This window comes from Salvia miltiorrhiza, chromosome 3 (assembly GCF_028751815.1).
Source record: "Salvia miltiorrhiza cultivar Shanhuang (shh) chromosome 3, IMPLAD_Smil_shh, whole genome shotgun sequence".
NCBI lineage: Eukaryota > Viridiplantae > Streptophyta > Magnoliopsida > Lamiales > Lamiaceae > Salvia > Salvia miltiorrhiza.
In genome coordinates, this window is record NC_080389.1 from 41082479 (window position 1) to 41096027 (window position 13549).

The 13549-nt window shown below is 33.3% G+C and overlaps 2 protein-coding genes across 3 annotated transcripts; both read left to right on the forward strand.

Moving 5' to 3' along the window:
• The first annotated feature begins 1871 nt into the window (after positions 1 to 1871).
• On the forward strand, positions 1872 to 7687 carry LOC131016739 (uncharacterized). Of its 2 annotated transcripts, XM_057945451.1 has the most exons (3): positions 1872 to 2182; positions 3495 to 3663; positions 4795 to 7687. In XM_057945451.1, exons 1-3 carry the CDS (start codon positions 2069 to 2071, stop codon positions 7473 to 7475), a joined length of 2964 nt encoding a protein of 987 aa, XP_057801434.1. In that variant the 5' UTR covers positions 1872 to 2068; the 3' UTR covers positions 7476 to 7687. The 2 variants fall into 2 exon arrangements, with proteins under 2 accessions (XP_057801434.1, XP_057801435.1); XM_057945452.1 differs by lacking the exon at positions 1872 to 2182 and having other exon boundaries at positions 4779 to 7687.
• Positions 7688 to 10335: 2648 nt separating this feature from the next.
• On the forward strand, positions 10336 to 11597 carry LOC131016741 (uncharacterized). Its single transcript, XM_057945453.1, has 3 exons — positions 10336 to 10578; positions 10729 to 10834; positions 11305 to 11597. The coding sequence occupies exons 1-3, from the start codon at positions 10540 to 10542 to the stop codon at positions 11469 to 11471; spliced, it is 312 nt and encodes a 103-aa protein (XP_057801436.1). The 5' UTR covers positions 10336 to 10539; the 3' UTR covers positions 11472 to 11597.
• Positions 11598 to 13549: the final 1952 nt, after the last annotated feature.

Consider the following 13549-nt stretch of genomic DNA (forward strand, 5'->3'; position numbering starts at 1 on the left):
TTGCAGCTTTCTCTCCTTTGCTTCGTTCCTCAAACTGGAGAGTTTTTTTTTTTTTTTTTTTTTTTTTTTTTTTTTTTTTTTTTTAATCATGCTCAAAAACAACAGAAAAAAATAAAATAAAATAGAATCAATAGGAAAAAAGAAATTAATTAACACCGTTCCCCGGCAACGGCGCCAATTTGGTGGACGTCGTTTTCCACCAAATAATTCCTGCAATCTTACCAAGAATTAAATGAGTATAGTAACAAGCAGGGTCGAACCACAGAGAACGGGTAATTGCAATCAATTTCCTAAAGATCTAATTTTTTTGGTGTAGCCACCACGCCTTAATTTTGAGAGAAATATTAATTAACTAAGAAAGCAAATTAAATCAAATAAAATAACACTAGAAAATGATCAAAGAAAAGTAACTCGGCTCGAATAAATCCATATTAATTTAATGACTCTGATCATCGACGCAAAGATTAATTAATCCCTATCAACCAACCAGTTATAGGATACCGTGAAACGCAACGGACGTACCCCAATTCCTACTTACGGTATCGATAAACAGATGGAGACGCCAGACCTGCCTATTTCCCTTATTAAAATATAACCTAGCTGGAGACGCCAGACCTAGATTTAATATTCTAACAGCATTACGATGAAGGAACCCAGTTTAGATAAATTATCCTAGATACGCTAGTAATAATTCATCCACCAATTTATTCCTACTACGAACATGGTAGTTTTATCACTAATCAGCCCTATTCCAACAATTACGGATTGGGGGAACCAATTGACTGTAATCCAATGTAACCTAAGTTGATCAGACTTAAATTAAATCAGAACTATCTTTAAACACAAGGAACAAATCAAAATCAACAGGAATCAATTATATGAACAATTAGGTCTCACAGATTATTAAATCAATACTTCATTATTCTCGCCGAATTAAGAAATTAGCTATTCATAACTAAAACTAAAAACAATAAAATAAATTAAAGCAAACGGAAAATAAATAACAAGCAATCACGAAAATAATCGAATTAAAAAGCAAACCAACTCTAATTTTGAAGAAAAGAAATCACGTCTGCTGCAATTCCTCCAAGGTAGTCGCCAAGTTCAAAAGCTCTAACTAATCTATTAATCTCATGAAAATAAAACGTGTAGTGCATAAAATAAAACCTAACCTCTAACTAGTCTATGCGGCTGTATCTCAAACTAAAACTAATTCCTAATCTAATCCTTTTAAAACTAGCGGCTGACCCCTTAACCAAAAGCAAAACAAATATATATATGGGAATTAAATCCCTAAGTCACCGCCTCCCTACTCAACATGGGCTTCGGCCCCTTAAACATAATAAGGACCAAAATTAATAAAAACAAGAGTTTTGGGCTAAATTAAATCTAAAATAAATAACTTCAAGCCCAATCTCTAATTCTCTTCCAAAAGCATTCAACTTGATCCAAAATTCTCGACTTTCATCATCTCCCGACATCTGCCATCTTCATTCTCCATCCACACAATTTCTGCGCAAAATGCCAACGAACTTGGGTAATATCAAATAAAATCACACGATAAATAACATAAATCTAAATAACTAAATCACACACATCAGTAGTTGACAGAGAGAAGGGTTTGGGATAAAACGACGTCGTTTTATTCCCCAACTAAACGACGTCGTTTTGCTTGCCATCCGGCATTGCCATGTCATTTATCAAGTGATTTAAAAATTGATATGTCAGTTTACAATTTGGGAATTTATGAAAAGTATGAAAAAATTGAACAACTCTTTAAATTCAGGGAATTAAAGGCAAAAATTAAAGTTCATGAAAAAGTTAAAAAACGGGTCAAAGTTCACGTGTTTTGAGCGTAATTACCCCAATTCTTATTATCTTATTTGGTACATGAAAATACCAAAGTTTTCCCTCAGAAATAAGGAAAAGACTGAAACTCGGTATTCTCGACTCTTGATAGAGAGAGAGCCATCTTTCCTCAACGCTTTTGTTTCAATTCAATCTTTCGATTTTGATCACTACAGAAGCTCAAAGAAAGAACTAAGGTGGAAACAAAAAGAGAGAGAAGATGCTGGAGAAAATTGGGCTGCCTCCGAAGCCATCACTAAGAGGGAATACTTGGGTGGTTGACGCCTCACATTGCCAAGGATGTTCCTCACAGTTCACTTTCATCAATCGCAAGGTTCGTCCCTATTTTTTCACTGATTCTTCCCATTGATTTCAGATCTTGATTTTATTGTTTCTTCTAAAAAAACCCTTTTCCTCAAATTTCTTGGTTCTCGGTCATGATTTTGATTACTCAATTTTTGTATTTGTGGTTTCCGTCCCATTTCGATTCATGCCCTTTACATGAAATTGCTTATTTTCTGATGGGATTGGATTGGTTTAAGTTGTGATCTTGGCGCGTTGAACACGATGGGCCTTTGAATATTTTGTGTGTGTGGTTTCTTTGCTGAAAATAGAATAATGATTCATTTTTCTTTTTATTGCACTTGCTGTCTATGGTTTGAGCTTTGATGAGTGGAACTTCTGATGTTGGTGCATATGAATAATTAGTTACTTAACATTATAATTTTAAAATGATATCTTAAATTAATTATATAGAACTAATTAGATGGAGGAACATCATTTGTGATTACTTTAAGCTGGTTTTGAGATCGGTGTAGCTAACATATCGAAATTGACATAAATGGGATCACTCTCACTAGCATTAGGTTGTTTTACTATGAAATATTTTCTCTACAATCATGACTATCATCATTCTCCTTTCAATGTGATGATGAACTCCAGTTTAGGTAATCTTAATCCCTGGTTTGGAGTTGTTATATTGAAGAAGGATTATGTAATTTGTGATACTCCAATATATATGTCCAGAGCAGGACTTATATCAGCATTTTCTCTTCTTAAGTTTTTGCACTGTACTTGTGAATTGCTTATTTATTTGTAAATTCTAAAATTTTATAATGAGGCTTGCTTAAGTGAATGTGACCTACGGAAGAGGATGAAACCTATAGTCCATCGATCCATAGGTTGAGGATTGTGCTCGTAAAGTTCTTAAGGGAAATAGAATAAAATTTTCTTGTTTTGAGTCTTTCAAATAATGCCATTAGGTTTCCAGAATAATAGAACTCAAGCTATCATTTGTTCTGTTGAACTAAATCCAAATGGAATGCTTAGCAAATAATCTCACATTTCATGATTTCATGATGCTACAATGAAAACTTGGAAATCTACATAACTTGTGTATATGCTAAAGCCCTAACCTCGTTCTTCTGCATGGATAAACTTCTTATGCGTTACGAAGGGACTTCTTACATGAAACTCAACATGGACGACTATTATTACATAGTTTCAATATATGATATATTTGATACTCCCAATATACTGGTCTGCAAAATAGTTGAAAGACTAAACAAATAGGCTTCACTGTATGGATATGCACAATTTTGTCAGAGTTCCATAATTAACTTTTGATGTCCCGGGTGGATTTCCAGCACCATTGCCGCAGGTGTGGAGGCATATTTTGCGGCAGCTGTTCCCAGCAAAGAATGGTATTGCGTGGACAAGGTGACTCACCTGTGCGTATCTGTGAACCATGCAAAAAACTAGAAGAGGCGGCACGATTTGAAATGAGATATGGACATAAAAATAAATCTTCTAGAGGTACTTAACGCTTGTTCTGAGTTCTCTATTTGGTTAATCCCCTTTTATTATTATTATTATTATTATTATTATTATTATTATTATTATTATTATTATTATTATTATTATTATTATTATTATTATTATTATTATTATTTTTGAAGTGGTTAATCCTCATTGTAAGTGTTCTGTTAACTTGTTTTGTAATTAGGCCTCCAGTGTGCTGTCTTTTGTAACTTGTTCTAGTATCAAAAGACTAACATTGCTCTCTGGGTAACCTTTTTTATATCTCCTGTTGTACTATGTAACTTTGAAATTAGTTCACATTTGGCTATATAGTGCATTTTTTCTTGAATGAATTATGACTAACTAACTAAGACCTGTTTTTTTTCTGAATTATCTGTTCATGCTGTTGGATTAGATTTGATTTCTATAACTCTACAAATTGGGTTAAAGACTGATAGAGTGAAGGGATTGTAATAAATGAAGAACAGTGAATAGAAAAGAAATCGATGGAATGAATAAAGAAAACAATAACAAACCCTCCTCAAACAAGGCCCTAAAACAAAGTAATATCATGAATGAATAAAGTCATAAACCCTAGCTCAAAAACCCTATTTAAAGACCTAAAAACTTGAAGCCTAAGTAAATAACTTAGAGGCCCATACAAAAGCCTAATCCATTTATTCTAACTCTAAATAGCTAAATAATTAAAGAAATAAAAGATACTAGAGCTAATAATAAATTTGATCAATTCCTTCCCTTTTCAAAACAGCCTTGTTCTCAAGGCTGTGAGAGCACTTCAGAAGACATCCCAAATCTGCCACGTCTTCAAGCTATTTGAATTATGTAGAACTGCATGTTTTATCCGGGATTATTTATTTTAAAAGGGTCACTGCTAAATTACCTTTTCAACATTCAATTCTATGACATTTTAATATGTTTTTCTTGTGATATTGAACCCTTTGGTATAAAAATTGCATACTTTCTGTTCTTATATTTATCTGCAGATGAAAGAGGAATGTGGATCTGAATTGGCTATGTTGGGAGTCTTTAAGACTTCGCGGTTACATAAATACATACTCCTAAACTTTTGTCATATTGTTTCATGCAGAACATAATTTCATTTTTACTAGGCTAAGCTATTTGCAGGTAGTTCCAAGAATGTTTCAAAGAAAGATGAAGAGATTTTGAATCAGACTCCTAGTAATGAGAATAGGCGTTCCTCTTCACAAAAGAACGATGCATCATGTTCAAACATTTCTGAAGTAGCTACTCAGGTTGAAGGTGCAGATATAGTTGGAAATCTCTCTCTTGATAAGTCTACCAACACATTGACAGAGGCAGGATCTGCTACCCCAGAAGATCTGCGTCAGCAAGCTTTGCTTGAAAAACAGAAGCACAGAACTTTGAAAGCTGAAGGAAAACCTGAAGAAGCTTTAAAAGCTTTTAAAAAGGGTAAAGAGCTTGAAAGGCAAGCTGCAGCATTGGAGTTAGCTTTGAGAAAAAATAGTAAAAGGGCTTTGTCGTCAAGCAACATAGATGATATTCAAGAAAACAAAGATGAAGCTAAAGCATCTGGTCCTAAAAATAAGCTTTCGTCTCAGAAGAATAAAGGAACTGACGATGTTTCTGCTGAACTCAAGGAATTGGGATGGTCAGATTTTGATCTCCACGATGCAGAAAACAAGCCAGCAACCATGTCTTTGGAGGGTGAACTTTTTTCTCTTCTGAAGGAAGTCTCTCAAAAACCTGATAAAGAGAAGCAAACGGTCAGCGCTGATAAGTCTAAGGTTACTGCTCATAAGAAAAGGGCTCTTGAACTAAAACGAGCTGGGAACGTTGTTGAGGCCAAGGAAGAACTAAAGAGAGCGAAAATTCTTGAGAGGAAAATAGAGGAAGAGGAGCTTCTGGGTGGGTCTGATGATTCTGATGATGAACTTTCTTCACTAATACGCAGTATGGATGCTGACGAGCGTGCTGATTTTTCGGGACCATACAAATCTAATTTGAATTTGGATTTCAATCAGTTGATTGGAATGGCTGATGATGTTGGTGTAGATGGTAATTTTGATGTAACGAATGAAGACATGAATGATCCAGAAATATCTTCTGCTTTGAAATCACTAGGTTGGGAAGAAGACGCTGCGGATTCTGAGGACCTTGGCACCGAGGTTGCATCTTCTAAGAAGGGTTCATTAATAACTGAGATTCAGTCTTTAAAGAGAGAGGCTCTGAATCAGAAAAGAGCAGGCAACACGACAGACGCATTGGCACTTCTGAGGAAAGCTAAACTACTTGAAAAGGAACTCGAGAATTCCGAAGCTCATGAATTAGATTTGACGAATCAGGGTTATGCTACACCTCATAAAGGTGTAATCTTGGAATCTGTGGGAGAATCGTCATTTTCCAGCAGGGCAAGTGCGAATGATGCGGGTCCTAAGTCGGTTCCAAAGAGTAAACTAATGATTCAGAAAGAGCTTATTGCCCTGAAGAAGGCGGCTTTGGCACTCAAACGGGAAGGTAGATTGGATGAGTCGGATGAAGAATTGAGAAAGGCGAAGGCTCTCGAGGAGCAGCTTGAAAATATGAACAAAGTTCCCTCTGCGACACAGCCAAGTGTTGGCAACAAGCAGAGTTACAATATAGACGCTACTCCGGATGATGGAGACGAAGAAGTGACAGATCAAGATTTGCACGATCCGTCGTATCTGTCCCTTTTGAAGAACTTGGGCTGGGAAGATGAGGATAATGCAGATGTAGCGTCGATTTTAAAAGAAAATAATGAGTCCCAGAAGCATGTAGGAGGCCCCTCCATTACCCAATCTGTTGTCAATTTTGAAGTGAAGACACCGAAGAAAAGTAAGAGTGAAATTCAGAGAGAATTATTAACGTTAAAACGAAAAGCTCATACACTGAGACGCCAAGGAGAGGTCGAGGAGGCTGAGGAAGTGCTAAACAATGCCAGATTGTTGGAGGCACAGTTGAATGAATCCGAAGAACCAATTAGAATACGAGACGATTCTCCTGAAAATATCAAAGGGATCGCGTCAAATGATGCTCTTCGTGATACCACATCTTCTTTTCATTCGGAGAAGCAAGTCAAAGACGAGATTAAAGCTGATGAGAATGAGAAGCCACAAGAATTGCATGTGTCTAAGCAACCTCATTCAGGTTCCCTCCAACAAGAAATCCTTGCTCACAAGAGGAAGGCAGTTGCCTTGAAGAGAGATGGAAAATTAGCAGAAGCCAAGGAGGAGCTTCGGCAGGCAAAGCTCTTGGAGAAGGGCGTGGACGAAACACCTCAGACTACAACCAACTCCAGTGACATGTCAGCATCTGATGTCTCGTCGGCCAGTCCTAGTTCAGTCTCTAAACCCTTGTCAAGCCGTGAAAAATTCAAACTACAGCAGGAGTCACTCGGCCACAAGCGGCAAGCGCTTAAGTTGAGAAGGGAAGGTAAAACAGCAGAAGCTGAAGCTGAATTTGAACTGGCAAAAGCTATAGAATCTCGGCTTCAGGAGGCGGACCCTCATGATTCTGCCGGGCCAGCAGATGATGTCAGCGTCGAGGATTTTCTCGATCCTCAGCTCCTGTCTGCATTGCAGTCAATCGGGTTAGATGATGGCCACACCAAACCCAAGGCCATAGAAAGACCAGAGCCAGCCAAGGTCGAGGCGGATGCTGATACAGAGAGAGCGCAGCTGGTGGAACAAATTAAGGCTGAGAAAGTGAAGGCGGTGAAGTTAAAACGCTCCGGCAAGCAAGCCGAGGCCTTGGACGCCCTACGACGAGCTAAGCTTTATGAAAAGAAATTACAGTCTCTAACTTGAAGGTGAAGATGACGATGATGCAGTTTTCAGCCTTTTGCCACCAATATGATGGAATCTTGTTCGGTTTTGAGTGTATTATAAATTCAATCTTGAGCAACAGAGTAACATTACATGGAATCGTGCTTAAGCAATTTATCCATTGTTGTAGATTATACGTGTCAATCTGTTTAATTGCTTATTTGTGATACTATAACATTTCCTAATTATGTTTTTCTCGCGCTGCCAACTGCAAAACAAATAGAATTGTAGTAAATCGTTTACTTTTTCACTCGCCTAAAATTATACTTCCTCTGGGCTCTGTCTATAAAAAATAGTCATAGTAAGAAACAACACGGGTTTTAATAAAAATCGTTATTGTATTGTGAATAGAGAAATAATCTCATTTAAAAAATAATGTTTATAATAATAATTAATTAGATTGTGATTGGAGAATATCACCCATCATGTGATAGATAATTTTCAAAAATAGAAATGAACTAATTTTTGTGGACATTCCAAAATGACATGAGACTAATCTTCAAAAATGAAAATGGACCAATTTTTGTGGACATTCCAAAATAACAAGAGGCTATTTTTTGTGCAAGGAGAGAGTATGACTTTTTCTTTTTTGGGCACATTCTCCAAATATTTACACTTTATTTATGGTCATTATCCCACACAATTAAATAATTTTACCCGTAATATGACATCATTTCCTTACTATCACTTACCATAACCAAATAATAATACTCTCTCAATGTGAGATTTTTTTTACTATCAATACATTGGATAATATTTTATTAAAATTTGTATTAAAAAAATTTCATAATATTAGGAAACGGAGGGAATATTTATTATCACCGAATATATTCCTTCCTTTATTAAATCATATACTTGGCGTGCTAACACACAAACTTGAATGGTATTAAATCTGCATCTCCAGCTCCATCAACATGCATGCAAACTAATTTTCATGGTTAATTATTAATGCTAACTAATCATATAATTATATGCTAATTAATTAGTAGCTACTTGTTTCAGCCCAACACGGAAAGCACCGTTTCTTCAACTGGTAAACAAGGCAATCTTAGCTGCTCTGGGAACTGGTAATATAAATAACATCAATATTTTTAAAAGAATTATAACTCTAAATACACAAATTTGAAATTTATTTTGAATTGGAACATGAACTTTAAATGTTATTAAAAAAGATATGCAAACTTTATCACCATAGTAATTTTACTATAATTTCAGATATCCTCGTCCAAACTGAAACTAGCATGACATCCTGAGTTGTATAAATTCAATGAGCTGACAACAGAGGTGGAAAAAATAAAATGAGATGACATTGACAATGATAAAACACAACTCATTTATGCTGTGCTCACACAATTTTGTACGACATTGTTATTTACACCAACAGCTTTGTCCACCTCAAATTTTTGAGATGCTATATCAATTTAGTTGATAATTAAAATTTAACTAAGTTTTTAATCACGAGTCGTTAAATTTTAGTTAAAAAGTACTTTTGAATTAGGGGGAAAAAAGGGAATGATCAAGATTGAATCCTAGTGAAGACAATTAAATTAAAATTAAAATAATAAAAGGTTATTGACATGTAAATACATCAATTTTGGTTGAATTTTGATTTATAACATAAACTTAAAATTTTCAAATAACACATGAGTTTTCTTTTTTGGATAAATTAAATAAGTAAATAAAGAAATTCAAAGACTGTGCGGCGGAGAACTTGAACCTAGGTCTTGAGCATTAACCTCCTATCGTTAGGCCAACACACGCATACTAATAACACGTGAATTTTTTATTTGTTTGGAATTTGTCACAAAGTAAAATTTTATGGCAAATTAAAATTATGATTATTGTTGTGTAAATACACCAATTCCGGACGAATTATGTTTTTTTAACATGTACTTTAAAAAGTCTCAAATAAAAACTTTAAAAATCTATTTGGAATTTATTACTATGTAGTAAAATTATCACCAAATTAAATTTGAAGTGACATTAATATGGCACTGACATGACAAATTGAGATTAAGGTGACAATCAAAACATCATTTCTCTATGTGGTATTCCAACAGCAAATCTTGTCGAATTTGTAAGGAAGAAGAAGAGTGGTTTCTACTGAGGAAGAGAGAAATGAGATTTGAGAATGGAGAAATTAAAAATTAATTTTAATTGAAAAAAATTTAAACGACGATATTTTGATTGTTACTTTCATTTCAAGTTTGTCACGACAATGTCAAATTAGTTTTAATTTGAAGAAATTTTACTCATTAATAAATTCTAAATAAATTAAAAATTTATATATTACTTGACACTTTTTAAAATTCGCGTTAAAAATAAGAATTGGTCCAAAATTCATGTCGGACACACCAACAATCTTACTTTTAGTTTGCCAGGTCAATATCATGAAAGTTTCAATATGAAGGAAAATTTCAGTCCGAGACAAAATTTCAATTAAATTAAGAAAGTCTGTGTATTATATCACAGTTTTAAAATTTATATTTGGAACTAAAATTGGTTCAAAATTGATGTGTTTAATATTTACACGCCAAATAACACGAATAAGATTAAGCAGCCCCAGCCCTCCCAATTGGGCCTGAAATGGGCCGAATCAGTAGGCTTGAGAGTGGGCCCAGGGTGACACGTGATTGAAGAGAGAATGCGACTTAAACAAAATCTCGTCTAATCTCTTCCCAGCCAATTAGGAGTGATCTCCCACGTGGGACTACTGACCCTCACCACCCCATGACATCACCTGATCACTACCCCTTTTCCATTTTTTTAATCTTTTCATTTCATTTTTTTCTCAAAAAAATCTTTTCATTTCTTTAATCATCTAATAAATTGTGCATCGCATCACCTCTCCTCACTCCTCTTTCATCTACTTCTCTCTCTCTCTCTCTCTCACACTCTCTCATTTTTGTTCAGACAGTTTCCTGTTACTTCTTCATTATAATCTTATTCTTCACTATTAATATCTATAGCTTTTAGTGATCCTGATCGATCAATAAAGCACGTCTAAACTATTAATTTGATTTGCTTTATTAGCTGGGAAAAAAAAATGGGATCGGAGTCTCCTTCTGCTCAGTACATCCACATGGTACGTGCATATATATATATATATATATATATATAACTCATATGGACCTCTCTCTCTCTCTCTCTCTCTCTCTCTCTCTCTCATAATATATATATGTAGATGTATTATATGTATATGGTTAAGTTAATTTTGTGTGATGATGATGAACAGGTGCAACACCTAATAGAAGAGTGCTTAGTATTTAACATGAGCAAAGAGGAATGCATGGAAGCTCTAGAAACGCATGCAAATATCAAGCCCGTTATTACTTCCACAGGTATTTTAGTCACACCTTTTTAACTTTAAAAATAACCCTTCCAAATTAATCCACTCAAATAATCGATCACAAATTAACACGTCAAACACGCCCATAAAATATAGAATTCAATCTCTCTCTGTCTCGATTGACATCGATCAATTCAATTAGTAGAATCTGTATCGGATATCATCATATATCGTGAAAAAAAAATCGATATTATTAAGAATGAGAGAAGTCGTGTGGTGCTGATTATCACTTCCATGCACTGTTATAAAAAATATTTTTTTTTATTTCAATTTAATAAGAAGAACATAGTCGAGGTGGCTCCATAGAGTGACCTAATTCATGAAACGAGTGATCATCTAAAAAGTATATATATATAGTAATGATTTTGTTTGATTATTATAAATAAATCAAAAGACAATTTTTCAAAAAAAATGTAAATTATGGTTGATTGAATGATTATTGATTTGTGGTGGATGGGAAAGTGTGGAATGAGCTAGAGAAAGAGAACAAAGATTTTTTCGAGGCGTACGCTAAGAAGAGAGAGGGCAAAACATCGGAGAGCGAATCAAGCCAACGCAAGAGAATCCGCGATATCGTTTCGGATTCTACGAGGACAAATATGAATGACAATGATAATGATAAATCATGAATCATTCCTACCGAATATTTCTGCATGTTTTTTTCTTTTCATTTCGACAACGATATGTCTCAAACTTTGCTTCACATGTAATGAATGCAATGAAACACAGTAGTACTGATTATTTTGTTTCTGTAATTATTTGGCGAATCTGATCATGACGCTATTTTGTTAACGTTTATCGTGTTGGGAAATGTGCTCGTGGAGATGCATAGGTTTTTGGATTTTATTCTCAAACCACAAAACCCTCAGAGAGGGATTTCCGTATTCCGTTTTTGTTTCTATAATTGGAGTTTAGCGCTTTTCCAGAAAAATAACTGGAGTTTAGAGATTATTATTCCAATTTTACATATGGTTATTGAAAACAAAAATGATCAAATATAGTGAAAAATAAATTATTTTTTTTTGTGTGTGGCAGGGGTCGTGGCTTTGAGTCTACCCCCATGGCTGATACTCATTTCGTCAAAATATGTTTTTACTATTATTTTTGTCCTTTCATAAAAGTTACTATATTATTTTTTTGGGGGAATTATTCTTGATATTTTAAATCACATTCACTTTTTATATTTTAATTTTGGTGGGCCCAACACCACTAAAGAGCAAGAATAACTACTTGTTATGGAATTTTACATTCAAAAATATATTTTTCAATCATTTTATAAAAATTCGTGCCATTTATTCCACCAAATAACTTTTGTGCACGAATGAAATATTGTGGTTAATTTAATGTTGGATAGTTTAAAATTTAAATTAGTTGCTAATAAAACTTATGAAATTTTTCGTAGTTTTTTTTTTTTTTTTGTGAATTTTAAATTGTAGTACTTATAATAACATAAATTGTAATTTTGTTGCATTTTCCCCATACAAAAAACTACTACTTTATTTAATAACTAGTACATCCGCCCGTGCGATGCACGGTGAACATAATTTTGCATCAAAATTAAACGATGTAGCGTGTGTATCGGTTAAGCGATTAGGGGTTAATGTCTAAAACCGAAGGTCTTTGGTTCGAGCCCCTGTGGCGCGACCTTTAAATTTCTTTATTTAATCATGTTAATTTATCAAAAATAAATAAATTAAATGATGTATCAAATAAATAATAAATATAGTTAGAATATAAGTAAATGTAAATTATTTTTTCTTAAAAAATGAAATAATCTACATCAATTACTCAGTAAAGATCCTTAATTTTATTTTATAATTTTGAAAAGTATCATTTTTAATTTTCCATCTATTTGATGGAAAACTTTATTTTCTTCCTTAAAATTATAGAATAAACACATCATTCAACTTAAAAGAAACGAAGAAACAATAAAAAAAGAGTTTTCACATCACAATATATAGTTTTAAAACATAAGCTAATCATGCATAAAATTAATTTTTTCTAAGTTAGCTCATTATCTATGTCATCTTATTAGAAAAACTTTAATTGATAAGTAGGAAAATAAATTATATTATTAGAATTTATTAGAATACTAATAAAAGAGTTGAATAATTATTTGATACCAAATCAAAGATCTTGCATTCATCTTTAATTTAAGATATATATAGAATATTTTTTATAAATAAAATTTGATTTTTTAAAAAAATCATCAAAATATAAAAAAGAGAATATGAGAGAAAGAGAGAGAGAGAGAGAGAATAGAATATTGAAGAAGGCGTATGATGAAAGAGAGGAGAGAGGAGAGAAGAGAAAGAAAATATATGGGATATGGGATTTGTTGAGTTTTATAAATACCCTTTAATTGATTCTTTAATTATAATTTTGCCACAAACTGTGTTTTCATATAATAAATAGATAGTACGACTTTCCATGCGATGCATGAGCTACGCTATATTATATTATTTTTAAAATATGTAAAAATGTTCAAATCTCATCATTTGTGAGTTAAATTAATAGGGAAAAAATTATGTTGATTTAAATATTAGTATTATTTAATTTGAAATAGTATATAATAACAATTTATCAACTAAATGAGTATAATAATATGAAAAAATAGTATAATGTTCAACATTAAAGATAGATGAGAGAAAAAAGATGACAGTTTGAACGATCATAATTTATTTGTTTCAATTTTATTTTTTTTATA

Bases quoted from the DNA above. Each gene is read 5' to 3' on its own strand.
- LOC131016739 (XM_057945451.1), top strand. From the start codon at position 2,069: ATGCTGGAGAAAATTGGGCTGCCTCCGAAGCCATCACTAAGAGGGAAT. The intron at 2,183-3,494 runs GTTCGTCCCTAT...GTGGATTTCCAG, and splicing joins TCACTTTCATCAATCGCAAG to CACCATTGCCGCAGGTGTGG. The intron at 3,664-4,794 runs GTACTTAACGCT...AGCTATTTGCAG, and splicing joins TAAAAATAAATCTTCTAGAG to GTAGTTCCAAGAATGTTTCA.
- LOC131016741 (XM_057945453.1), top strand. From the start codon at position 10,540: ATGGGATCGGAGTCTCCTTCTGCTCAGTACATCCACATG. The intron at 10,579-10,728 runs GTACGTGCATAT...GATGATGAACAG, and splicing joins CTGCTCAGTACATCCACATG to GTGCAACACCTAATAGAAGA. The intron at 10,835-11,304 runs GTATTTTAGTCA...TGGATGGGAAAG, and splicing joins GCCCGTTATTACTTCCACAG to TGTGGAATGAGCTAGAGAAA.